General features: G+C 38.1%; 2 protein-coding genes across 4 annotated transcripts; one reads left to right on the forward strand and one right to left on the reverse strand.

Annotated features, from left to right (window-relative positions):
• Window positions 1-287: 287 nt before the first annotated feature.
• LOC116124484 (probable NADH kinase) lies at window positions 288-2,065 on the forward strand. 2 transcript variants are annotated; one of them, XM_031410224.1, is made up of 5 exons: window positions 288-537; window positions 675-755; window positions 959-1,063; window positions 1,275-1,426; window positions 1,522-2,065. In XM_031410224.1, exons 1-5 carry the CDS (start codon window positions 481-483, stop codon window positions 1,886-1,888), a joined length of 762 nt encoding a protein of 253 aa, XP_031266084.1. In that variant the 5' UTR covers window positions 288-480; the 3' UTR covers window positions 1,889-2,065. The 2 variants fall into 2 exon arrangements, with proteins under 2 accessions (XP_031266084.1, XP_031266085.1); XM_031410225.1 differs by lacking the exon at window positions 959-1,063.
• A 460-nt stretch (window positions 2,066-2,525) lies between these two features.
• On the reverse strand, window positions 2,526-4,582 carry LOC116124504 (E3 ubiquitin-protein ligase CCNB1IP1 homolog). Of its 2 annotated transcripts, none has more exons than XM_031410244.1 (7): window positions 4,493-4,582; window positions 4,292-4,364; window positions 3,899-3,944; window positions 3,734-3,764; window positions 3,278-3,533; window positions 3,018-3,184; window positions 2,526-2,787 (listed from the first exon to the last, which is right to left on the reverse strand). In XM_031410244.1, exons 1-7 carry the CDS (start codon window positions 4,560-4,562, stop codon window positions 2,537-2,539), a joined length of 894 nt encoding a protein of 297 aa, XP_031266104.1. In that variant the 5' UTR covers window positions 4,563-4,582; the 3' UTR covers window positions 2,526-2,536. The 2 variants fall into 2 exon arrangements, with proteins under 2 accessions (XP_031266104.1, XP_031266103.1); XM_031410243.1 differs by having other exon boundaries at window positions 2,526-2,835.
• Between the last annotated feature and the right edge of the window lie 20,820 nt (window positions 4,583-25,402).

The following is a 25,402-nucleotide window of genomic DNA, read 5'->3' on the forward strand; positions in this document are numbered from 1 at the left end:
CCGAAACCTTCGCCTTACTGACATTTGAGCTTCATCGCTTCCATGGCCTTCTACTCGACCATTTATTATATCCACTTGAGTAATTATACTTATGATATGTCCAGTGTTTTATAATATTTGTGTTACGAGATTTTAAATCATGTATTCATGTGTGGTTGTATTAACTTGGTCAAGAAAGCTTTGAGGACATCTTTGTTCTGATAGTTATAAACATTCATCTCTCTGTCGTCTTATCATTTCAATTATTTATTGATTGTTTTTCTGACTCAGTTTTCCTTGGAGATGATATAGGTTTTTCAGCATCTGGACAACAGGTGTAAGGTTCACAAGGATGCCATAAACTTTTGTCAGGATATTCTTTCACGAAAATCGGTTGATTGGGAACCTGTTTTCCGTAACAGTTATTCAAAACCAATCAGTAACGTAGATCTAGTTGTGACTATTGGTGGTGATGGTACTCTTTTGCAGGCCAGTCATTTGATGGATGATTCAGTTCCTGTTCTAGGTGTGAATTCTGATCCCACACATGTTGAAGAGGTTTGTTCAATGTTGGGCTGAGCTTTAGATTTGCATTCTTGACATCAAGTTATACATGTCTTTGATTTGCAGATCATGTTTTATTATTGACATAGCTTAGTTGTGAATATTAGTTCACCATGTATTCTTTGATGTAGGTGGAAGCATTTAGTAATGAGTTTGATGCCACTAGAAGCACGGGCTATCTTTGTGCAGCAACTGTAAAAAACTTCGAACAAGTAGGTATCTTTGAAACAACCAACAGCAAGCGGCATCTTTAAAAGCAGCTTGAATGGATAGTAATTTCTAAATTACAAATTTATTTTCTGTGAAACATAAGGTGGAACCTTATTGAATTTTAGCATTTTGAAAAGACAAAATGTGATGATTGTTTAAGTTCTTTTGTGATCCTTTTGTATCACTCCCTTTTTGAAATTTTAAGGAAGTTAAAGGCTGTTGCTGGTACTTGGTAGAAGGGAGGAATCATGGTGGTTTACTGATTTACATGCCTAAGCTCTACACGCTAATGTTTTTCTTCATTCCTCAGGAAAGCATTTATTTTAGATATTGAAATTGTGTTTCTCACATTCCAAATTATCTGATTCAAACAAGTCTCTTTACATTTTATTTTATTTTATTTTTATTTTTTCGCATTTGAGTTCCACTGTTCCTGAGCTTGGATCGATGGCGTTAATGAGCCGAAAACTCGTAGTTATATGCAACAAGAGACTTGTTTCATTATTTGGCATTGTTTTCAGGTCATAGACAAGATCCTAGATGGTCAATTAGTTCCTTCTATATTATCAAGGATATCAGTCTGTGTAAATTCAGAACAGCTCCCAACATTTGCTCTTAACGACATTTTGGTTGCACACCCTTGTCCTGCCACAGTTTCTCGGTTCTCATTCAAGTAAGAAATCACCTGTAAATATTGAGTCTCTGTCGAGGGTCCTATGTTGTATTTTAGTATCACCCGTTCTTAGTATCATTCTGCATGTTTGGCAGAATTAAAAAAGATGGCCTGCCGTGCTCCCCCTTAGTGAACTGCCGATCAAGTGGTCTCAGAGTCTCAACTGCTGCTGGGTCCACAGCAGCAATGCTGTCAGCCGGTGGATTCATAATGCCTACTTTGTCTCAGGATCTCCAGTATATGGTAAGGGAGCCCATTTCACCTCCGGCAGCCTACTCTAATTTGATGCATGGATTAGTGAAATCAGATGAGTCCATGGAAGCTACATGGTTTTCTAAAGAGGGTTTTATATACATCGATGGCTCTCATATTTTCCATTCTATCCAAAATGGGGATACTATTGAATTATCGTCCAAGGCCCCTGGTTTGAAAGTTTTCTTGCCACCCCTTCTATTATTGTAGAAAGGATGGATAGAGACTGTCTTGGATAAATTTGTTTAGAAGATATCGAGAAATTTTGTCATGAGTAACAGGTAATCTGTAAATTTGAGATGAAATATTGTAAATACATGTACACTTTCGGTGGCAAGAATAAAATTCTGTTCTTTCTATTGATAACAACTACTGTAAATTTTTTTGGCTGGGTTATATATATATATACGAGCACCACAAATTGTAAGTTACAGGGATATCCTGCAATATTTAGAACCCCAATTACTGAGCTAAAATTAAGTTTAAAATCTATTATATTTTTTGGTTTGAATGATACTGAAATGTGGAGATTTCATATAATTCTATTTTCAGTAGATAATAAAATCCTGTAGTTCCTAATTGCAAAACTTAAATCAGCTTCTCAACTATACCATCCATCGGAAAACTATTATGTAGAGGCTACTAAATTCATAGTTCTGTTGCACCTTTGCTAAATGCTTTTACAAATTAAGGGACGAGGAAGAAAATTTTTACGACATGATTAAAACTATGCGCCATGGCTTGTTCATCAAACAGCAAGCGCTCAACTTCTTTCCTATAACCTGAAAAACCAAGAATTCATGAGAATTCAGAAGTATGCGGCAAGTGGCTTTAGCGGAATCGAATCCACTGTGGAACTTACGTGAACATTTGAGTGCGATTACGGGAGAGCTGAGGCCTCTTCATTGGGGAAAGTATCAAATTCCTTAATGTCATTGAGGGGTTAGCAGCACCAGCAGCAGAAGCTCCGAAAACAGAGTGACCACCAGCTCTTCTGTTCATGGCATCAACTGGAATGGCTGCTTGTTTTGCCGGTGAGCCAGTGGAGATGTCAAAGGGACCAGAATTTGAACTATTTTGTCTCGCTGGCCATACGTCTTCCCGAGGCCCTGGAGTTCCAGGAGAGAAAACCAACCAATCTGCAAAATATAAGTCAATTGGTTTTGGAGATTTTTAAGCAAGAATGGATTACTAAATTTAGTTTGGTTGCGTAAAAGCATCAAGAAACGAAAATCTTCAACTGCATTTAGACATGAAAAAAACTTAAAAAGTGCTTTTAAGATTTCACTAAGTTGGCACATAAATCATCAATTTTTTACTCCATAAAAGATAAGATTACCTTTTCGAACATGGTCTCTGCTTTCTATCATGTTAGCTGCTGGGTTTGAGAACAAATCTGGTTCATTTCTTGGGTAAAAGTTGTTTACTGGTTGGATTGCTGATCGTTTCATTGAATCATACTCACTCCTCAATTGGTCATACATTTCATCTAGTTTTCTCTTCTGTCTGGTATTAAAATGCGTTAGTTTTATCAGGATCCAAGAACCAAATATATTTAAGAAATGGATACCAAGGTCTAAAATAGTGATGTAGACTGACCTGGATTTCTCAGAAAACTTTTCCTGGAGTTCCTGCTTGTCCTTTGACAAATTCTCAATCTCTTGTTCCATCATCTGACACCTCTTGCCTATTTTTTGATATGCAGTATGTACCTGCTCCAGCTTTTCTGTGAACTTTTCTTGCATTGCCTCACATTTCTGCCGGCATTGGGTTACAATTCTATTCATCTTGAATTGCATTTCAAGTTCCTTTTGTCCCAAGTAGAACATTACACTTCTGTATGCACTCTTCATCACTAAGTTCATTAAGGAAGACGTATGGCCTAAAACATCCTTTTTTTCAAATTCCTTATAAAATTGAGAAAATATTATATTCCCCTTCTAGTTCAGTAACTCTCATAGTAACTCTCATTTCTTGTCTTTATTATTGTTATTATTTCTTAATTATAAGAACCAAATAACCTCACTTTCTTTTAAATCCAATTATGAAGGATACATATCTGCGGAGATACTCCAGCCATGGCCATCTGCAACAGAATGCATTGAGAATATAAGCAAGAAAGCAACAGGACACATAAAGGCAGCTAAACTACAAAAGGAAAAGCCAAGTTTTATGTATAAATAAGCTGTAAATAATCTACCAAGTGAAGCAATTGCTTACATTTATCCATTCATCATTTGGATTGATATCCACAGGTTTCATAAGGCTGACAAAAGGAAAATCACATTAGGGCAGTAAAATTTTAAAAAAAAAAAATTCCTATTGGAATTGCTATTGGAAGCAATAAACAACATAAGCAAGTTACCCAACTTAGAATTTTAAGAACAATGACAGGTATTTTCATTCATAGAGCCACACCCTAGTATATGACAAGGAGATCTGCAGTGCATTAACACCCAGAAATGACCTACACAGAGAGAAAATAGAGATTGGAGTTTTGGTATTCCATCTATCTACGTTTACCATTCCTACATGTCTGAGCAATGTACTTCCAAAAAATGCAAACCCCAAAAGGCATTCCCAATACTAAGCACACTAATAAAAAATTATTACCTCTTAGAGAGCACTTGATCACATATGGGACATGCTGCATCATTATTGAGGATCTTGTTGGCGTCTTCAGGGCCTAATCACACTTTTAAGAAAAACTTTATGCAAATGCACTAAATTTCCTCAATGTTTACATATGAAGGAAAATGGAATTATGAAATGTACATGACTGCAAAAACAGAATTATAAGATGCATTAGGATACACAACAGGTGACCACAAGTAGTGGAAATGGCTCGCCCTTCCAATTCTCGCCAACACGCATTGCATCTCATCTCAGCCTATGGTATCAGTCATCAGTTTCATAATATATCTGGATAACACAGCAAAAATATCTGAGAAAGATCATTAGGCAACCAAACAAGCGCATGTCTTAAGACCTGCAAACCAGTTGCTAAGTTAGTTACTTCACTTTCAGAAAAGCTCCCCAATATGCATACAAATGGAAGAAAAGTAATGCCTACAATTTCAAAATTGAAGAGAAATTTTAGAAAACAAATCATAAAGACCTCTGAAATTTTACGACATTTCTTCAAAATTGTAAAAGATATTCTCAAAATGTTTCATTTTCACCCCTAAAAGATTTCAGGAAACACTATTTTCAAAACGTTGATATATATTACTCCTAACTGAAGCTCTTCTAGTCTTATGTTTCAAGCAAGAAACTTACAAAATTATCCTTTATCCTAAGCACCAAGATACAGAAAATGCAGACATTAATCACTAAAGCTCACCTTAACATATATGTAAAAGGTTATATCATTAACTTTCAACATATTGATGTCATGATAAGTTTTTCAATAATGCAGTTAATCCCGGTCTCTTAACTACACTTATTCTCTCGAGCTTGACAATCTGCGCCTTATTTAAAATTAGAATTTTTAACTCCAAATTAACACAATTCATTGAGTAAAACGTAATAAAATCATAATTTAGGGAAAAAAAGAAAAATGACTACCATTACTAAACCAATCAAGTACTAGCTATTTTCAGTTGATGACAAATTCAATTTTAGTTGTCCAATAATCACCAGAATATATTCAAAATACCAGAATTCTAAGAATATCCTCAGATCAAAACAAACAAAAACAATATTTACAAAAATGACGAAATTGCCTCGTTCTGGCGCGGAGTGCCAAACACTCTCTCAAAGTCAAATTCCTTCCAGATTATCATTTTCGCGGGCCCCAAGCGGTGAAAAACCAACTCTCAGAAAACAATAACTATTTTATTTCCGAAATTTTCTCGGCAACCAAACATAAGAAAATTTGCAGTCAAATTAAAGTTTAACCTTCACAACTTCCACTTTTCGCGCTCTGCCCCTTGATCGATTCTCAAATAAATTCGCTTTACACAGAAAGACAAATAAAATGAGAAAAAATTGAAAAACAATTAAAAATAAGATTGGAGAATATCGAGGAAAATCAAACTTAATTGAATAGCATGCAAGAGAAAGAACAAAGAAAATATATGTATGTCAACATTGAAGCTATGAATTACCTTTCAAGATGATTTGTACAGAAATTTGTAGAGAGATGTGAAACCCTAGATCGATTGATCGAACTTGAATTTGAGCGGGAAATGTTCTTGATGATTTTATATCTCTTCTATTCAAAAGAGAAAATTGAATTTTGTTTAATAAGGCACTGTGACATGTCACTACTTGTCATTATAACTTTATAAGTACTACATTGTAAAATTTGAAATAAAAAAAGAAATTTAAAATTTGACTATTACATTAAAATTAGGACTTTATATTTTCAGGAACGCTACATATACAAAATCAAGTATATAAAAGACATGACATTATTATTTAATTGACAAATCATTTATGAGATAAATGTATTTACATTTTCACTATCTCAATCACGGCATGCCACATCATTTTGTATATAAGTTTTATGAGAATCGTATTAATATTATAGTATACTATATAACTACTAAAATGACGGAATGACATTTTGAACGAAACCCCCTTTGTTTTTTATTTAAGCATTAAAACTTAACTGTGAAAAGACAATCTTGTCAATTCGCCTCACATATATAACATTTCAAAGATAGAAAACCTAATATAACATTATGAATCGACAAAATTACCCTTTCATGGTTAATTTTTATTGTCCTACTTTGGAAAATAGGATTATGTTAGGTGTTTTCAAAGTATGAGGGAGGGAGGAATGTTCTTTTACGATAGATTGGGGGTAAAGATGTCATTAAACCTAATAAAATAAAATTCTATTGGATAGCTATAGACGTCAAAATCTACGGTTACGGAATGGAGGACGAATCCTGTGAGGTTGAGGCCACTGGTGATCTGCTGCACCTGCACACACACAAGGAACCAACGTGAAGCGAACGGAAAACACCGAGGTGGTGTTTGTTGTAGGCACTCTGACGCTCAAGTCAATAAGGATAATGAAGGCTTTTTAGTGAGGGTCAAGGGAAAGAAAGGGTTACTAGCAGCTTAGTAGGGAACTAAGACCACGGAGACGAAATATAGCTATCAAGAGTGAGAACTAAAGGGATGGAAGGTGTAATGTTGAATGCCTAAACAGTGGGGTGACCCCTGTTTATATAGTAGTTGTGGGATGTTCATATCCCAGTAGGATTCTGAATCCACATAAGAGGAGGTCTAGTGAATAAGGAAAACCCTGATTCACTTGCCTCATTAGCAGCAAGAGTCCTAATTCATCCAAGATACAAAATCTTAGATGGATTAGGATAGAACTGAATAGGAAGAGTCTTACTTACCTTATTTCGGAGGCCTCACCTTTGGTGGTCTGTTGAAAAGGCCCATTCCAAAAGGATGCTAGATTTGGGCCCAAGTCACGGAATTCGGCGTTGGCCCAACCAAAGTTGGATTGTGTTCTTGGGCCTTTGCGGTAGGAGATGTAGGCTTGGGCCTGATGGAGGTCTAGGTGATTTTTGACCCCCACAGTTAGCCCCCTCCTCTCTCTCTCTCTCTCTCTCTATAAGCTAAAAAGTATTTAGCTTGGAGAGTAGTTGGTTCAGTAAGAGATTAATTGTGCTGATAGGCGATTTACCACGGCGAGCGAGTGCTTTCTTGACTGAGCGGATGTGTTGCATCTTGGTGAGACTCAAAATGCTTCCACGGGTTGTACACCTGCACTCTTGTGCAATTGATTCCATCTGGTCGATTGAGTCGAATGTTAGGATTTGAGATGCGAATCTTGGGGTCGTGTCCACTCGACTCACCTAGCCAATTGTTGGAATAGGTGCCCTAGAGCCAATCAATTATTATAGAATTGACTTTTTATAATAATGTTTATTAATCAATAAAATGCATTTTTTACTATATCATGTAAATCATAGTTGTATGTATTGATATATGTCCTTAGGATGGTAGAATCGTGACAAGGGTATCAAGTGTTTCAAATCTTGATAGTGAGAACCCTATGATCACATATGGTGGTCATTCTAGAAATGTCCGTAGCCCTAGTATTATTCTAATCAAGGATACAGATAATACGATAAGACTATCATAGTGTTGAACGATCTTGTCAAAAGGCAATGACTGATCTCACTTGTCAAGGTTGTTTGCCGACAATCTGGTGCAACACATGGGTACTTGCTGTAAGCAAGTTCACTGGACTGACCCACTAGTCGATTTCATATAGATGGTAACCCTAGTGTCTATGAAATAAATCCTCTAACGAATGGTGGTGCATGTGATCCTTAGACTTGAGATCACCGGAGCGCCTTGTGCACCGATTGGTGTAGTTTGACACTAGCCTAACGTAGTTATATTTGGAGCTATCAATACGGTAGTGATTGGCTACATCAAGGAGTGTATTAAGACTATGGTGGATTGACAGAGGATTCATCACTCCTGGGTACGGGAGAAGTTATCTCATGGCACAATTCAATTAATGACAATGACACTAAATCTGTGATCACAGTGGGATTGAGTTGTTGCTTAATCTAATTTATTATTCCGATCATTGGTCAAGTAACTGAATACAAAGATATCGAGGATAACTGAGGTTAACACTATTTCTATACCTCAGTCTCGATGAGATAACAAATGATGAAAAGATTTGATTGCACAGTAACCATATCGTTGATAGGTAGCTATTTCGCTGAATCTGAATCTATCGGATGGCCATGATGCCTTGCTAGGGACCAACCTTGGTTTGTGTGTAGTGAGACGATTAATTGGTGTTAATCGCGATACTACTCACTGCCAGTATGATGAGGAGCCTACAAATTACACACATAGAAGATAATTTAAAAACCAGTTTGTGCAAGGGGCATTTTCGTCTTTTAGGATGAAAGGGTATTTTGCTAATCTTACAGTGCAATTAAATTTGCTGAGGTTGTTGCCTATATTTAATTTAATGTTAAAATTAAATAAGCGAGATTATATTTAAATATATGCATACATATATTTAAGGAAAATAATACAGCCACCGACGGTAGTGCATCAAATTTGTGTACCGAATGATGTGGTAAAATCCTGACCGTTGATTAATTTTAACTTAATATTAATCAACGGTCAGGATTTTGTCACGTCATTCGGTGCAATACCGTCGGTGGCTGTAGCATTACTCTATATTTAAATGAATTATTATTATTAATTAAATATTAATATACTTCATAAATATATTAATTAACTTTAATTATAATAATAATTAATTTAAAATAAAATACCTCAAGAGGGGTGTTTGGATACAAAGGTTGAAGCTCATGCATATTCCTCATTGGAATAGGGCTTTGACAAATGCACTATATAAGTGTATGTGTGTTAAAGAATGAATAAGACTTTCATTCAATGAAAAGGAGAGAAAAAGAGGCAGCCCTTTTTCTCTACCCCTCCATGTTTTGCCTTGCCTTTTGAATCAAAGTTCTCTTTGATTTTCAAGTTGATTCTTGAAGCCAATAGAGGATCTAGCAAATCCCTCTTTGGTTCTTCGGATTGTCTTTGTGTGGATCACCGTTCATTCGATCTTATTTTGGATCGGTAGGGAAATAGATTCAGAGACTTTTGAAGAAGCCTCCAAACGTGCATAAGATCTCTGATCCTTGTCTGGATTAATGTTATATTTGTTCTTTTCAATTTAAGCATATATATATATATATATGAGACCCTGATCTTGGGTTATTCAGAGTAATCAATGGGAAATATTTTTGTTTTCCGCTGTGTTTACTCACCGATTTACTTACAGTGGTATCAGAGCCTAGGGCCTTGATTGTATATATTTTAATAGTATTTTGATTGATTAACTTAATTGATTGTTGGATATTGCATGTTTGGTTTATTAATCTGTCAATGTTGCTTAAATTGATTAACTGATGTGTTGGATTTGTTGAGGGATTCACATTGGATCGTTTTTGTGATACGCGCATGAACAGTAATTTGGAAACTGCGATTTGCACCACGGCATAGTTCTTCTGTGTCACGGCGTAAAGTTTCGTAAACCAGGATTACATAAATGCGTCGTGGAAAAATAAAACTTCACCACGGCGTAATTGCGGGAAAACTTCGAGCGACTGTAATCATGCATTTGGGCTGCGGCGAAATAAAACTTCACCGCGGCATGATTACGCAATGTCATCATGCAATCGCACGATTTGAGCCGTGACAAAATAACACTTTGCCGCAACTCAAAGTCGTCGTCAAATGCAAAATGGGCATTTGAGCCGTGGCATAATAAAACTACGCCGTAACATGATTACGACAATGTAGCATGCCGAATCATAAGATTGCGTGATTGCGTCGCAACATGAGAGGAATACACCACGGCGCAAATGCGTCATCAAAGACTGAGTTGCTGGTTTTACACTGCGGCGAAATAAAACTTTGCCGCATTGCAAACATGTTCCTACTACACGTCGCCGCATGATAAAACCATGCCACTGCGTGAATGGTGTTGTAGCGTTTTTAACGTTGGATCAATGCATAATTCTGCAAATTCAAAAGGGTAATTTTTTTATAAATCAACCTACCCAATTCAAAATTGTTTGTTTTGAATGTATGCAATAATTCTTGTTGGAAAAATTGCATGGTGCCCGGTGCATAAGCCTTGGATCTATGGTGAATGTTTTAAAGTATTTTTAGGTATGTATGATTGTAATTTTTAAATAAAATCTGCGTGCCTGCCTTTCTCCTACCTTCTCGATGTACATTTTCTTCTCATCTCATTCCCCTCGAATGTAAATCGAGGTTTCTAAATTTATTGATGTAAAATTAGTGTAATAATTAATTTCACTATAAATTTAGTATGATGTATTTTGTAATGTACTTGAAGACGAAGCAAGGATGAGGCAATCATACTTGAAGACTCAAGATATTTATTACAGGACCCCTAGGTGACCCACCGATTCCTCTAGGCTCGACGAAATCAGTTTTAGTTGGGTTATGTACCGATACATTTATATTTTGCTTAGAATGCATGCTAAGGTTGAATGTTTTATAACATACCAAACGATGTCATTCTAACAAAAATAATAAAACTGGTGAGACGTAAAATAAAAACCCTAAAATAAAGTATATTAAGTCATATGTAAGCCTTCCACCACCATGGGTTTAATCAAACCACTGTTCATTGGAACCTTGTTTGCCAAAGCGAAAGGTACACTTATACCAGTGGGAGGTTAAATTTCATTGGAGTTTTCCTTAATGGTGATTGGTCAACTTAAAATGATTGTTTTGCTTGTTCGCCAAAGTGAAGGTTGATAAACACATCATAGTCATAGTAGAGAAGTACACTTGTGTGTACGTGGCGACATGTAATGTACACTCTACTGACACTGAGAATCACACTTGAGAACGATGGCAAGGCCATTGAATTGTGTGATTGGCCTGCTTCACAATTTTGTTGGCAGTGGGAGCTATCAACTGGTGTGGTTTAAGTTTGTTTGCCTACCTAATCAGCCCATTTTGGCTTGTTCGCCAAAGCGAAGGTTTGAAATAGGCTAGATGGGATCTCAGTTCACTAGGAATGCCAATGAGCTTTCCCGAGTTAATAGTAAGGGCTATTGACTTGAGGAAAATAGTGGGAGTGATTAAAGTCCTTATTAAATAATAATAATAAATATTGTAATAACGGTTACTTATTTTGCACTTGTAGAGTCACTTAAAATTGAGAAATATGATCCCATCATCACTACGGCAAATCATCAAACTGGGAAAGAAATGGAAACGTGAGAATTTTGTTGAGTGGTATAGAAGTATAAACGATATACTTCAGTTAAGTGATAGATTATACACCATTGAGCAGGCTTTGTCACCAGAGCCTGCTGATAGTCCTATCCATGAGACTGGGTATGTATATATAAAACATACACATGATACGAAAACAGAAATGACTAGATATATTGTGCTTGCATCAATGACATCATTATTGCGACAACAGTGCCAGAAAATGGACTTTGCTTCTATTCTTCATTTCTTCAAAGAAATGAGAAGCATATGGTGTCTCGGTCATTGTTTAGATGCAAGATGGAAGAGGGTACCAAAATTGGCATTCATATACTCAAGTTGACCGAGTATATGAACATACTTGAGATTTCGGGATGCAGACTTAATGAGGGTTTAGTGATAAACCTAATATTACAGTCTTTGCCAGATTCTTACTCTCAATTTGTCTATGACTTCATTGAGGATGATAAGAAAAATACCCTTTTCGAGCTTTTGAATATGTTGAAGGTTACTAAGTCAGGCATGAAAATGTCAGAAACATTGACGTTGGTTAAAGCCAACTCAAGTGAGAAGGAAAAGGCTCAGAAGTCGTTGGAAAGAATTGTTACAGATAGGAAGGGCATTTGTCCTCACTGTGGGAATCCCAACCAGTGGAGAAAACATTGCAAGGCCTTCCTAGCAAAAAAGGTAGAAGAATGTTACTTCTTTGTTAGGTATGTTCTTAAGATTAACTTCTCCCATCAACATCTTGGGTCATTGACACAAGATGTGGTACTCACATTTGTCCTAATGTGCAGGGACTACGACAGAGTAGATTGCTTGCCGAGGAAGAGGTGGACTTACCAGTTGGAAATGGAGCACATGATGCTACATTTGCTATAGGATCTTATCATCTGATTTTGCCTACGAGCTTGTTTCTTGGAACTTGTGGATTATTATGATCTTTCTTCAGTTTCTAGAAATTATATTTATGTGTCCACTTAGGACAAGTGAGAATATTACTTTACTAATGGATTATTGTCGTTGAATATAAATAATATTCTTTGTGGAACTGTTTCATAATAATATGTTCTTAAGATAGACAATAAGGATATTCTCAAAATAATAACTATGCCAAGTGTGGCAAGTTGAGTTAAACATACCTAAAGGAATGTGGGATAGTATCAAAATTTACCACTCTGTATACACCCCAGCATAATGGTGTGTCTATAAGGAGGAATAGGACCTTACTTGAAATGGTTAGGTCCATGATGAATTTTTATGATTTGCCCATATAATTATAAGGTTATGCCCTAGAGCCTGCAACTCACGCATTGAATAGTGTGCCGTCAAGGTCTGTAGATAAGACTCCATATGAACAATGGAGTGGGCGAAGGCCCAACTTGTCTTATCTAAGGAGTTGGGGTTGCGAAGCTTATGTCAAGAAATTGACTTCGAAAAAGCTAGGCCTTGCAAATGTATATTTGTGGGGTATCCTGAGGAGACCAAAGGATATTATTTCTACCATCCAAAAGAGCGCAATTTTTTTTTTTTTTTTTTTGCTCGTATTGGTGTCTTCTTAGAAAAAGAATTTTCTAAGAAGTACTAATGGGAGAAAAGTAGAACTCGATGAAGTTCAAGTACCACAAGATACATTAGACGAAAGATGGGAAGACGTGCCATAAGAGGTGGTTAAACATCGTGAGGAGGTTACTCCATAATTTGTGGATCAAAGTGAACCATCTCAGGTAGCACAGGAGCTATATAGATCTGGGAGAGTACGTCGTGAGCTCGAAAGATGTGGTTTTCTTATGACTCAACATGGTGACGTACTGGTCTACCAAGACAATGAACCCAGAACCTATAATGAAGTTGTATCGGATCCAGATTCCATTAAATGGCTTAAAACCATAAAATCTTAGATGAACTCCATGTACCAGAACCAGTCATGGTTTCTGGTGGATTCACCTGAAGGGGTAAAACCCATAGGGTGTAAATGGGTATTCAAGAAGAAGATTGACATGGATGGCTAAGTGCATACCTATAAGACACGACTGGTTGCCAAAGGTTTCATGCAAATTCATGGTATTAACTATGAAGAAATCTTTTTGCCAGTTGCCATGATCAGATTCATCTGGATTATGCTTGCGATTGTTGCATATCATGACTGTAAATTTGGCAAATGGATGTCATAACTGTTTTCCTGAATAGAAACCTTGAAGAGGATGTGTATACAGCACAACCTGATCGTTTCATTCTCGATAGACAAGCTAATAATTGTGAGATTTGGCAAATGGATGTAAAACGGCTTTCCTAAATGGAAACCTTGAAGAGGATGTGTACATGACACAACTCGATGGTTTCGTTCTTGATGGGCAAGCTAGTAAGATATGCAAGTTGCAGAGGTCCATATATGAACTCAAGCAAGCTTCAAGGAGTTGGAACATTTGTTTCGATGAAGTCGTAAAATACTTTGGTTTTTATCAAGAACGAAGATGAGGTTTGTGTTTACAAGAAAGTAAGTGGGAGCGCAGTGGCATTCCTAGTGTTGTGTGTCAATGACATACTTCTAATCAGGAATGATATACTAAACTTGCAGTCGGTAAAAACTTTGTTATCCAAGTGCTTCTCCATGAAGGACTTAGAAGAAACAGCCTACATTCTCGGAATAAAGATCTATCGTGATAGATTGGGTAGGTTGCTTAGCCTTAGTCAGGGTACATATATTGACAAGATACTAAAGAGATTCAGTATGGAAGAATCCAAGAAGGGATTTATTCTGGTGGCATAAGGTGTCCATCTCTCTAAGGATATGTGTCCTAAAACATACGATGAGAGAGATAGAATGAGAGGATCCTATATGTTTCAGCAATTGGATCCATCTTGTATGCTCAGATTAATGTCTTATATGCATTAAGCACTTGTAATGGATATCAATCGAATTCAGGTGAGCAATGCCATGTTGTATGCTCGGATGGATGTATCATGTGTATTAAGCACTAGTAGTAGATATCAATCGGATCCAAGTCAGCGATACCATGTTGCATGCTCAGACTAATATCTCATGTGCATTAAAAACTTGTAGAAGTATTAATTGGATCCAAGGGAGCAATGTGATGATATGTACTTAGATTGATGTCTTATGTGCATTCAACACTTGTAGAAGATATCAATCAGATCCAAGTGGGTGACACTGGATGAGTGTCAATGGACATCCTTAAATACCTAAAAAGGGACTAAGGATATGTTCATGGATTATGGAAGGGAAGATGAGCTCACTGTAAGAGGATACAATGATGGTATTTTCCAAATGGATAAAGATGATTTTCGTTTGAAATTTTGTCTCAATAGAGTTGTAGTGAGCTGGAAGAGCTCGAATCAGAGTACTTCAACGGATTCTACAATTGATGTAATATTCTCTCTAGCTAGTAATTATTTGAGAGATATATGATAAAATCCACTAAATAACTTTTGAAAACATATATACATATATGTATATAATGTAAAATCCAAAAACTCTAATTTTAATTCATATAAATATATACAAAAAAAAAAAAAAACTAATATACTTTAATAAGTACAAAATATTCTTGGACAGTGCCGCCAGACTCCTCTGCTTACCAACGTCCCACCCGACAGTAAATCATCTAGTACCTACAAAATAGTAAAATAACGGAGTGAGCACTAATTGCTCAGTAAGTAAACCAATTACACTACTGTTTTTCCTCTATTACTCATATTCTGACTTTCCTTTTCTCACTTCAATTTTTTCTATTATTCTTCATTCTTTTCTAATATTCTTCATTCTTTTCTATTGTTCTTCATTCTTTTCTAATATTTTTCATTTTTTTTCTATTGTTCTTCATTCTTTTCAATTGTTTTTATTTGCTACTTATCGACATGCAAGGACAATTAATAAAAGTGTACACCGTCGAGCACATAAGAAATTCTAAATAATGCAAGTAGCATAATACATATGCAAAATAATAAACTTTTTCTGAGAAATGAACTTTCTTTTCTTTTCTGTTTTCTGTCTCTTATTCAATTTCTCTTTTTTTTCTTTATTCTATTCTGGTTTGCTGATCGGACTAGGCTGAGGCATGGACTTGGAACCCTGACAGTGGGAGTGTATTATGAAATTCTTTCTGGGTATAGTCCTCATCCACATGCACTTCTAGCGGACTGTACAAATTCTGTTTTTCTATTCTGAGGCCGCTCGCTGATGGCGGCATGCATGTAAGAATTTTCTGCATCTCTGTCACTCACGGGTTCCCCATCGCAACAACCTTCTAACATCACATTCTATATTTCTGAAAGAGATTCTTTACACATTTCTAAATAAATTTCCAAGCTATGGAAATTCTACAATTGCATTCTTTAATAAATAAGCAAATATAAATATTTGCATGTTAGCTTATAAAGAATCTATAAGTCATTTTCTTATCTTTCTTTCTCTCATTCTTTGCTAACATTTTCTTTAATATTCTCACTTACCAAATCAAGGATATATATATATATCATATGCATGATCAAGCCCATTCTTTGATGTTCTTTCCAAGTTCAAATACACAAACTTGAGAATTCATTATGGCATATTGATATGTCATGACATATTCTACCATTCTCTGCTATCAACAATGCCATATCAAAGTAACACTTTAACATACAATTCTTTTCTAACACTTTCCCAAAGTCATAAGTTACACAATTTCTAATTTCAATAACTAAACCTAATATGCTATTCAAGAAGTAGTAAAGGCTCAAGTAACTTGAACCAAGCACTAAGAGCCATCCCTGATATTCTAAATTTTGGCATAACAAAATGCACTCTTGAATACTAAAATTTACACTTGGTTAAGCCCAACATAATCTTTCTACTCCAATTCTTGCCTTTCTCTAACCATTTCTTCAATAGGATTTAACCAACTCATGCATGCATTTCTCTTTGGATTTTCATCGAACAATTCATATGCACATGCAAAAACTTAGTTGGCCACGCTTCCACATCTCTCTAAATCCACCAAAATTTGAGCAAAACTCAATATGAGTGAAAAGACCTTATCTTTTCACTCCCCACTTTTTCATCTAATTATGAGTGAAAATATCATTTTACCCTTAATGAAGTTTTAAGAAGTTTTCTTCACATTTGTCTAAGGTAACTTCAAAGAAATCCAACTAAGGGTATTAGGGCATAAATAAAATTACGTACCTTGATATGGGTGTTACAATTGATGCTAAGTATATCACATTAGTTTGGATTAAGAAGTTCATTACTGAACTTGATGTGGTTCCAAGCATTGCTGATCTAGTAAAGTTCTTCTGTGATAACAATGGAATCATTGTTGTGGCTGAGGAATCACAGTCTCACTAGTAATCCAAACACTTACTTAGTTGATTCAATCTAATCTGTGAGATCGATCAGAAAGAGAATGTGCAAATTTGTTGAATACCTACTAACCCACTATTGAAGTTTCTGTTGTAGCAGAAACATGATCGGCACTTGGGTCATTCGATACTAAATACATGAATGATTAGCTATAGTGTAATTGGGAGATTGTTGGAGTAGGTGCCCTAGAGCCAATCAATTATTGTGGAATTGATTCTTCGTAATAATGTTTATTTATCAATAAAAGGCATTTTCTACTATATCATGTAAATCATAGTTGTATGTATTGATATATGTCCTTAGGAATATAGAACTGTGATGAGGGTATCAAATGTTTCAAATCTTGATAGTGAGAACCCTATGATCACATATGGTGGCCATTCTAGAAATGTCCGTAGCCCTAGTATTATTCTGACCAAGGACACAGATAATACGATAAGAATATCATAGTATTGAACAACCCTGTCGAAAGGCAGTGACTGATCTCACTTGTCAAGGTTGTTTGTCGACAACCTGGTGCAACATATAGGTGCTTGCTGTAGGCAAGTTCACTAGACTGACCCACCAGTCGATTCCATATAGATGGTAACCCTATTGTCTATAGAACAAATCATCTAACGAATGGTGGTGCATATGATCCTTAGACTTGAGATCACCAGAGTGCCTTGTGCACCGATTGGTGTAGTTTGACACTAGCCTAACGTAGTTCTATTTAGAGCTATTAACACGGAAGTGATGGGCTGCATCAAGGAGTGTATCAAGACTATGGTGGATCGACAGAGGATTCATCACTCTTAGGTACGAGAGAAGTTATCTCATGGCTCAATTCAATTAATGGCAATGACACTAAATATGTGATCACAATGGGATTGAGTCGTTGCTCAATCTAATTTATTATTCTAGTCATTGGTCTAGTAACTGAATACAAAGATATCGAGATAATTGAGGTTAACACTATTTCTATACCTCAGTCTCGATGAGATAACAAATGATGAAAGGATTTGATTGCACGGTAACCATATCGTTGATAGGTAGTTATTTCACTGAACCCGAATCTATTGGGTGGCCATGATGTCTTGCTAGGGGCCAATCTTGGTCTGTGCGTAGTGAGACGATTAATTGGTGTTAATCGCGATACTACTCACTGCCGGTATGATGAAGAGCTTACAGGTCACACACATAGAAGATAATTTAAATATCAGTTTGTGCAAGGGGCATTTTCATCTTTTAGGATGAAAGGGTATTTTGGTAATCTCATAGTGCAATTAAATTTGCTAAGGTTGTTGTCTATATTTAATTTAATGTCAAAATTAAATAAGTGAGATTATATTTAAATATATGTACACATATATTTAAATGAATTATTATTATTAATTAAATGTTAATATATTTCATAAATATATTAATTGACTTTAATTATAATAATAATTAATTTAAAATAAAATACCACAAGAGGGGTGTTTGGATATAAGGGTTAGAGCCCATGCCTATTCCAAATTGGAATAGGGTTTTGACACATGCACTATATAAGTGCATGTGTGCTAAAAAATGAATAAGACTTTCATTCAATGAAAATGAGAGAAAAAGAAGCAACCCTTTTTTCTCTACCCCTCCACGTTTTGCCTTGCCTTTTGAATCAAAGTTCTCTTTGATTTTCAAGTTGATTCTTGAAGCCAATAGAGGATCTAGCAAATCCCTCTTTGGTTCTTCAAATTGTCTTCATGTGGATCACCGTTCATTCAATCTTATTCTTGGATCGGTAGCGAAATAGATTCAGAAACATTTGAAGGAGCCTCGAAACGTGTGTAAGATCTCTGATCCTTGTCTGGATTAATGTTATATTTGTTCTTTTCAATTTAAGCATGTAAAATATATACATATCAGACCTTGATCTTAGTTATTCAGAGTAATCGATAGGAAATATTTTTGTTTTCCGTTGCGTTTACCCACCGATTTACTTACAGAGTCATTGGATGCAAGGTGTGATCTTTGGTGGCACTTGCTCGTCTGGTATGATTGAGCATTTGTATAATCCAGATCGTGGAATACTCATTGCCTTTTGCGTTGAGATAGAGTTGGCTCATCTAGTCGAGCTGAGTCGTTTGGGTGACTTGGTGGTGCTCTGGCGATGGGCCACGTGTATGTAGGGTTTCGAGTAAGTTGAGCAAGAAGTGGAGGATCACTAATCCCACGATGGACTTGTCGTACGACACGTGTACGATAGGGATTTCATCTATGCTCTAGGCGGGAATTCAAGCGGTCGCTCCTAATTGCTAGCGGCTGCGTGTCTATTTCTGACAGGTTACGGGAGCAGAAAAGGAGGATTCATTGCTCAAAACTGTTCATTCTTCACTTTTGTTTCCATGAGGCAACTCGTGTCCACGGAGGAATTTCTTCTGTTTGATATTTCTATTATCCTTTTCGCATGGTAAATCTCCGATTTCTCTCTAGGTTTCTATAGTTCTCGTGTTTTTCTTTAGGATTTGGAAGCTTTAGGAACATTTTAGGGCATTTTTAGGATATTTAAATGTGTTTTAGCGGCGAACAGGCTGAGGTTCCTCGGAATAGAGTTTTTCTGATTTGGTTTAATAGAGTTTTTAGTAGATTCTAATCAAGGGTAGTGTCAAACTGGTGTTTTATTTTGGCATGGAGAGAAAAAAAAAATTAAGCGAGGAGTGTTTTTTATGGAGACTGGTTAATTCGTTGGCGGTTTAAACTTTTTGGGTTTCAAAGGAGGGAAGAAGAAGTCAAGTTATTTAGTAGTTCCATTCAGCTCGTCACGGTCTCATTGTCTAAGTCGAGTGTAGCAATGGGTTTTGTGTGAAATCAGTTCGGGTTAGCCTAACTTTAACCATCCGATCAGTCTATAAGACCGAGTCGGGCGTAAAAGATTATTGAAGTATAGCATGATGTCACACTCTAGGTCAAGTGAAGATCACATGGAGACGGACGCGGGGGGCGAGTACGAGCGTGCTCCCACCATAGTGGTAATGCTAGAGAAGGGCAATGTCCCCGTGGGAATTCCCAAAGAGGTGAACGCAGCTATCTTCGAGTTGGGTGATGTTGCCGAGTCAAGTAGCAGTAGTTCGGAGGGGCAAGGGACGAGTGGGGAAGAGACGAAGAATGAGTCAGGAAGCCCCGAGAACAATGCTTTGACTAGTGGTGTCTCGGTAGATGAGCCTATCCAACCAAGTAGTGGGATCTTAGGCACCGATTTTCCGCCTTTACTTAAGGAGAATGATCAATAGTGGATTCGGATACAGTATTATATCCCCAGTTCAACGGAGATAAGGATCCCAAAGAGTTATAAACCGGTCGACTGGGAGGCCAAGGGATGGGTGAGTGCATACGAGATATGGTTTCATGATGGTTTGCACCTCCCCATGCCTGGACTCGTCTGGGAAGTGTTGAACCACTTTATGATCGCGTCGGCACAGATCATTCGAATGGGTGGAGGCTATTATAGTGCTTGGAAGTGTTGTGTGCTCAGAATCGAATCATGTTCAGCCTGCATGATTTTTTGTACTCCTACCACCTAAAGGAGCATGACCGAGAGAAAGGTAGATATTTCATTACCCTTAGGCACGACTAACTCCATTTGGTAACGAATCTGAGGTTGAGTGACAAGAACTGGAAGGAGTAGTTCTTTTTTATGAAGGGTGAGGCCGTGTTCGGCGATAGAGGCCAAGGCGAGATACCATACACGTGGAGGGCCACGGGTGAGAGACTAAGTCTTTTCTATACCTTGTAATTACTAAGTCTTATTCTCCATTTCTTTTGCAGATCTCGACTTCAACCAAGCCGGACAGAGTGGAGACGTGACGGTCTGAAGTCTGAACGTAACAATGAGAGAAGTCCTCGCCATTCCGAAGAAAGAGAGAGATTGGAGAGTTATCTTAAAAGAGTCCAACTTAAGGATGAGTCACCTATGGGATGGAGTGGAAGCTATTCAAAAAGGTATCCCCTTCCCCTCATCGAAGCAATTGTGGCACATGCTATTGATTAGCTACAACAATCAGATTTTATTTAGCCACTTGTTTCTTCATCCACTAACACCTGAGGAGTTTGCCATTGTAGAGAGGCTGATGAAGAATCTGAATGTGGATATCCCGAATGCAAGTGATGTGGCCGTGCAACGCAGATCCAAGAGGAAAAGGTAGTAAGCCCCGAGTGAGGTTCAAGTTCAACATATCGAATCGACTCCTGCGATCGGTCAGTCGTCAACTGGAGTCAGATCATCTAAGGAAGGTCCTTTTGACGAGGATGAGAAGGTGACTATCACCCTTCCCAATACGACCTCAATTTACTCTGATGTAGCTAGGATGGGTAACCTGGTTGAATCATTCTTGTTGCCGACTGATGAGGCCCGACTGAACCAGATAGGGGCAACTGCTGCAGCCAAATAGGCAGTGACTCGGCAACTTCAGGTACCTTCCTATTTCTAACCTTTTCTTGCTAAGTTGTGGAACTAACTCTCATGATTTCTTACAGGCGTTGAGCGGGATGATCCTCTAGATAAAGAAAGTCGCAATCGTTAAGACGTGCAGATCCAAGAGTTAACCAAATCTAACACTAGTCTGAGAAACCGAAAGGCTCAAGCTCTAAAGAACGCAAATGAGAGTTTAGCCAAGCAACAAAAAGTCGAGTCGGAGTCAGCTGACTTAAAGAACGCTAGTTGAAGTTAACAGGGTGCTCTTTGATACGAGGAAGGAACTGGCTGAGAAGGAGAAAGAATCGTTCGCACTTCGGGAGCGCTACAAGTCCATTGCGGAGGATGTCATGATTTTGGCCCGTGCCGAGCTGATGAAAGAATACAAGGTTGGGAGGACTACGCATTAGGACCTTGATGGCGACGTTGAGCTTTGGGAGGAAATCGAGGCCAAAGCGACCGGTGCCGATGATCGAATGGGTCGGCGAGTGGAGTCTAATCCCAAAGATCAGACAAAATTTGTGGAAGATCCAGATGAGGCTTTGGTGGGTTCGACCGAGTCTACCAAAGACGCGACTACTGCTAGTGGGTTGGCTGACTAAGAAAATGAAGTTGGGCCAACTAGAGATCAGTCGACCTAGGAAGATCAGCCAGGTCTTGTTGACCTTTAGTTTTTATGTGTTTTACAATTCTGCCTTAAAACTCTTTTAGGCATGTTGTACTTTGCATACTTTTGTTCTTGTAAACTTTTGCCGATTTAGGCTTTTGAACATTTTAATAGATCGGTTTTTGTTTGTCTCTTTACCGAGTGTTTTAGTATATCCTTCAGTGGTTGCGTGGTCTGCATGCTTGGAATGTTTTGACTTTTCCAAAGTCCTTGTGGTTAGGTCGAGTGTTTGCATCCCTTGACGTATATGTGCCCCAAGATTCGGTCGGCCTAGCTGACTATATTTTGGTTGAAGTTGAATTAACTTTTGTCAATGTTAAGTAAACGTGGCTCGGTCAGCGTGGTCGACTGTCAATGTAACTTGGGCCCTGTGACCGAGTTGATTTACAACAATTTAAATAGAAAAATTTGTAGATGCTAAGTGTCGAGGCCTTGTCGGTGTGACCAACTGTCGATATAATTCGAGCCTCGCAACCGAGCCGATATAATTCAGTTAAAGTTGAAAAACTTTGTAGATGTTGAGTACCAAGGCCCTATCGGTGTGACCTACTGTCGATGTGATTCGAGCCTCACGATCGAGTCGATGTAAATTAGTTGAAGTTTAAAAAACTTTGTAGATGCTAAGTACCGAGGTCCTGTCGGTGTGACTAATTATCGATGTGATTCGGGCCTCGCGACCCAGTCGATGTAAATCAATTGAAGTTTGAAAAACTTTGTAGATGCTAAGTACCGAGGCCCTGTCGGTTTGACCGATTGTCGATGTGATTCAGGTCTCGCGACCGAGTCGATGTAAATTGGATGAAGTTTGAAAAACTTTGTAAATGTTGAGCACTGAGGCCCTATTGGTGTGACTGACCGGCAATGTGATTTAGGCCTTGTGACCAAGTCGATGTAAATCCATTAATTGTAGTTGAAAAAAAAATTGTTTGTTGAATAGTACTTTTATTGATATGGGCTGAAAGGCCGACTGACTGGAAAGAATGTGGACATACCCACTCACCTTTTTTTAAACAAACAGAACTAAAAGGGAACATAAAAGCAAATTGCTAATACTAGTACCATTTGAGATGGATGACATTCCAACTATTACTGATTTCTTTACCCTTTGGAGTCTGGAGCATGTAGGCGCCCTTGTCCACTGCTTTAGTTATCTTGTATGGGCCTTCCTAGTTGGGATCAAGCTTCCCAGCATTAACTTCTTTGGTATTTTGAAAAACTATTCAAAGCACCCAATCTCCTTCTTTGAAAGCTCTCACCCCGACATTACAGTTGTAGTGTCGAGTGACTTGTTGCTGATAAATGGCATTCTTGATGTGACCCTAATCCCTTAGTTCATCGATAGTATCTAGGTTGTGACAAAGGTTTTGATCGTTGATTTGCTGATTCGTCCATTGGAGTCTGGTCGAAGGGATAGGGACCTCGGCTAGGATTACTGCCTCTAAGTCGTATGCTAATGAGAAGGGTGTCTCTCTAATGGATGAGTTGGCTGTGGTTCGATAGGAACATAACACTCCAAGTAGTTCATCTGTTCAGGCTCCCTTAGCTTTCTGGAGGCGTTTCTTGAGTTTCTAAATCACTGTTTTGTTGGAAGACTCTGCCTGTCCATTTGATTGAGGATTGTGGGGCATTAAGAAGTTGAGCTTGATACCCCATGTATCACAAAAGTCCTTGAACCCTGAGCTGATGAACTGAGACCCATTATTAGTGACCAATTCCTTTGATATGCCAAACCTACATCACATTCTTTTAGATGAATCCTTTCACTTCTCTGTCTCGTACCTGGGCAAATGCCTCGGCTTCTATTCACTTGGTGAAGTAATCGGTGACTACCAGTATGTATACTCGTTGCCCCAGTGCGGTTAGGAGTTTACTAACTATGTGCATACCCTACTTCATGAATGGCCAGGGAATGAGGATGGAATTAAGTCTATTGGGAGGGAGGTGTGAGACATTGGTGAACCTTTGGCAACCATCACACCCCTTGACGTACATTGTTGAATCAACTCTCATGTAGGGCAATAATAACTGCTGTGATCACTCGGTGGGTGAGACTATGTCCCCCAGCATGGTTCCCGCATTCACCTTCATATATCTAGGTGAGGACATATTTGGCTCGTTCTTGAGTGATGCACTTGAGATAAGGGTCGAAAAATGACTTCTTCAGCAACTGACCTTCATAGATTGTGAATCTGGTAGCTTTGGGTCTGAGTCGGTGGGCTTCGTTCTTGTCAAGGGGAAGGTCATCATTTACCAAGTATCGGATGATCGGTGTCATCCATGAGTCGATCGAGCTGATGTCTAACACTTTCAAGGTCTCTCTAGGGGTGTGAGTGTCTTCTGGCTGGGGATCTTTCTAGTCTATTAGCCACTATAGAAACAGAAGTAGGATGGTTGTTGAAGATGACCCTTGAAGAGCTAATCCGAGGTTGGCTAAGGCGTCTAAATGAGTGTTCTCAGTTCTTGGTACCTGTGTGATTGTAAATTCTTCAAAAGATGATTGGAGTTTTTTTACTATGTTGAGGTATGTGTTCATCTTCGAATCCCAGGTTTGGTATGTTCCTTGGAGCTGATTAACCACTAATTAAGAGTTGAACTTGACTTCTAGTTTCTTCACTCCTATGTCTTTTGCCAGGGTGAGCCTGGCTATCAATGCCTCATATTCAGCCTCATTGTTAGTGCACTTAAAACCACATCTGATGGCCCTTTGGATGATGTCTCCCTCTTGTGTGATTAGCATAATGCCTAGACCGCTTCCATTTGAATTACTAGATCCATCGACTGAGAGAGTCCACTTATGGGACCCGATATCTGTCATGCACAACAACTCTTTCTCTGCCTGGATGGATGTGTTAGGTGTGAAGTCAGCTATGAAATCAGCTAGTGCTTGGACTTGACAACTGTTCGAGGTAGGTAGGACACATCAAATTCACTCAACTCGACCATCCATTGGGTGAGTCGTCCTGACAGCTCTGGTTTGTGGAGAATCTTCTTTAATGGGAAAGTGGTGAGGACGACTATGGAATGGCATTGAAAGTGTGGGCAAAGGTTTCTAGAGGCATGGATGGTGATTCTCTAACTAGTTATACCGGGTCTCAACATCAAGGAGCGACTTACTCACATAATACACAAGTAACTGCTTCCCATTGTCCTCCCTGACTAAGACTGTTGAGACTGCCATTTCAGAGAAGGCCAAGTATGTGTAAAGTGTTTCTCCTGTGAGGGGTTTAAAGAGAAGAAGGGGTGAAGCTAAGTACCTTTTCAACTATTACAGGGCTTCTTCACAAGCAGGGGTCCATTCAAATTCCTTATATTTCTTTAATGTGGCGAAGAACAAGTGGCATTTATCGGCTGACTGAGAGATGAACCTACTTAAGACGGCCACTCGCCCAGCTAAACGCTGGATGTCTTTGATGCTGGTGGGAGAGGGGATGTTCAGCACAACTCGGATTTGATCAGGGTTCACTTCTATCCCACGTTGAGTCACCATGTAGC

Source organism: Pistacia vera, unplaced genomic scaffold, assembly GCF_008641045.1.
Source record: "Pistacia vera cultivar Batoury unplaced genomic scaffold, PisVer_v2 Contig152, whole genome shotgun sequence".
In the NCBI taxonomy this organism is placed as follows: domain Eukaryota; kingdom Viridiplantae; phylum Streptophyta; class Magnoliopsida; order Sapindales; family Anacardiaceae; genus Pistacia; species Pistacia vera.

What these genes read in the sequence shown, in the direction of transcription:
- LOC116124484 (XM_031410224.1), top strand. Translation starts at nt 481, where the DNA reads ATGGATGATTCAGTTCCTGTTCTAGGTGTGAATTCTGATCCCACACAT. An exon ending in ATCCCACACATGTTGAAGAG is followed by an intron (nt 538 to 674) that starts GTTTGTTCAATG and finishes TCTTTGATGTAG; the next exon opens with GTGGAAGCATTTAGTAATGA. An exon ending in CTGTAAAAAACTTCGAACAA is followed by an intron (nt 756 to 958) that starts GTAGGTATCTTT and finishes TGAAATTTTAAG; the next exon opens with GAAGTTAAAGGCTGTTGCTG.
- LOC116124504 (XM_031410243.1), bottom strand. Translation starts at nt 4,562, where the DNA reads ATGAGATGCAATGCGTGTTGGCGAGAATTGGAAGGGCGAGCCATTTCC. An exon ending in TACTTGTGGTCACCTGTTGT is followed by an intron (nt 4,365 to 4,492) that starts GTATCCTAATGC and finishes AAGTGTGATTAG; the next exon opens with GCCCTGAAGACGCCAACAAG. An exon ending in TGGAGTATCTCCGCAGATAT is followed by an intron (nt 3,534 to 3,733) that starts GTATCCTTCATA and finishes TAATGAACTTAG; the next exon opens with TGATGAAGAGTGCATACAGA.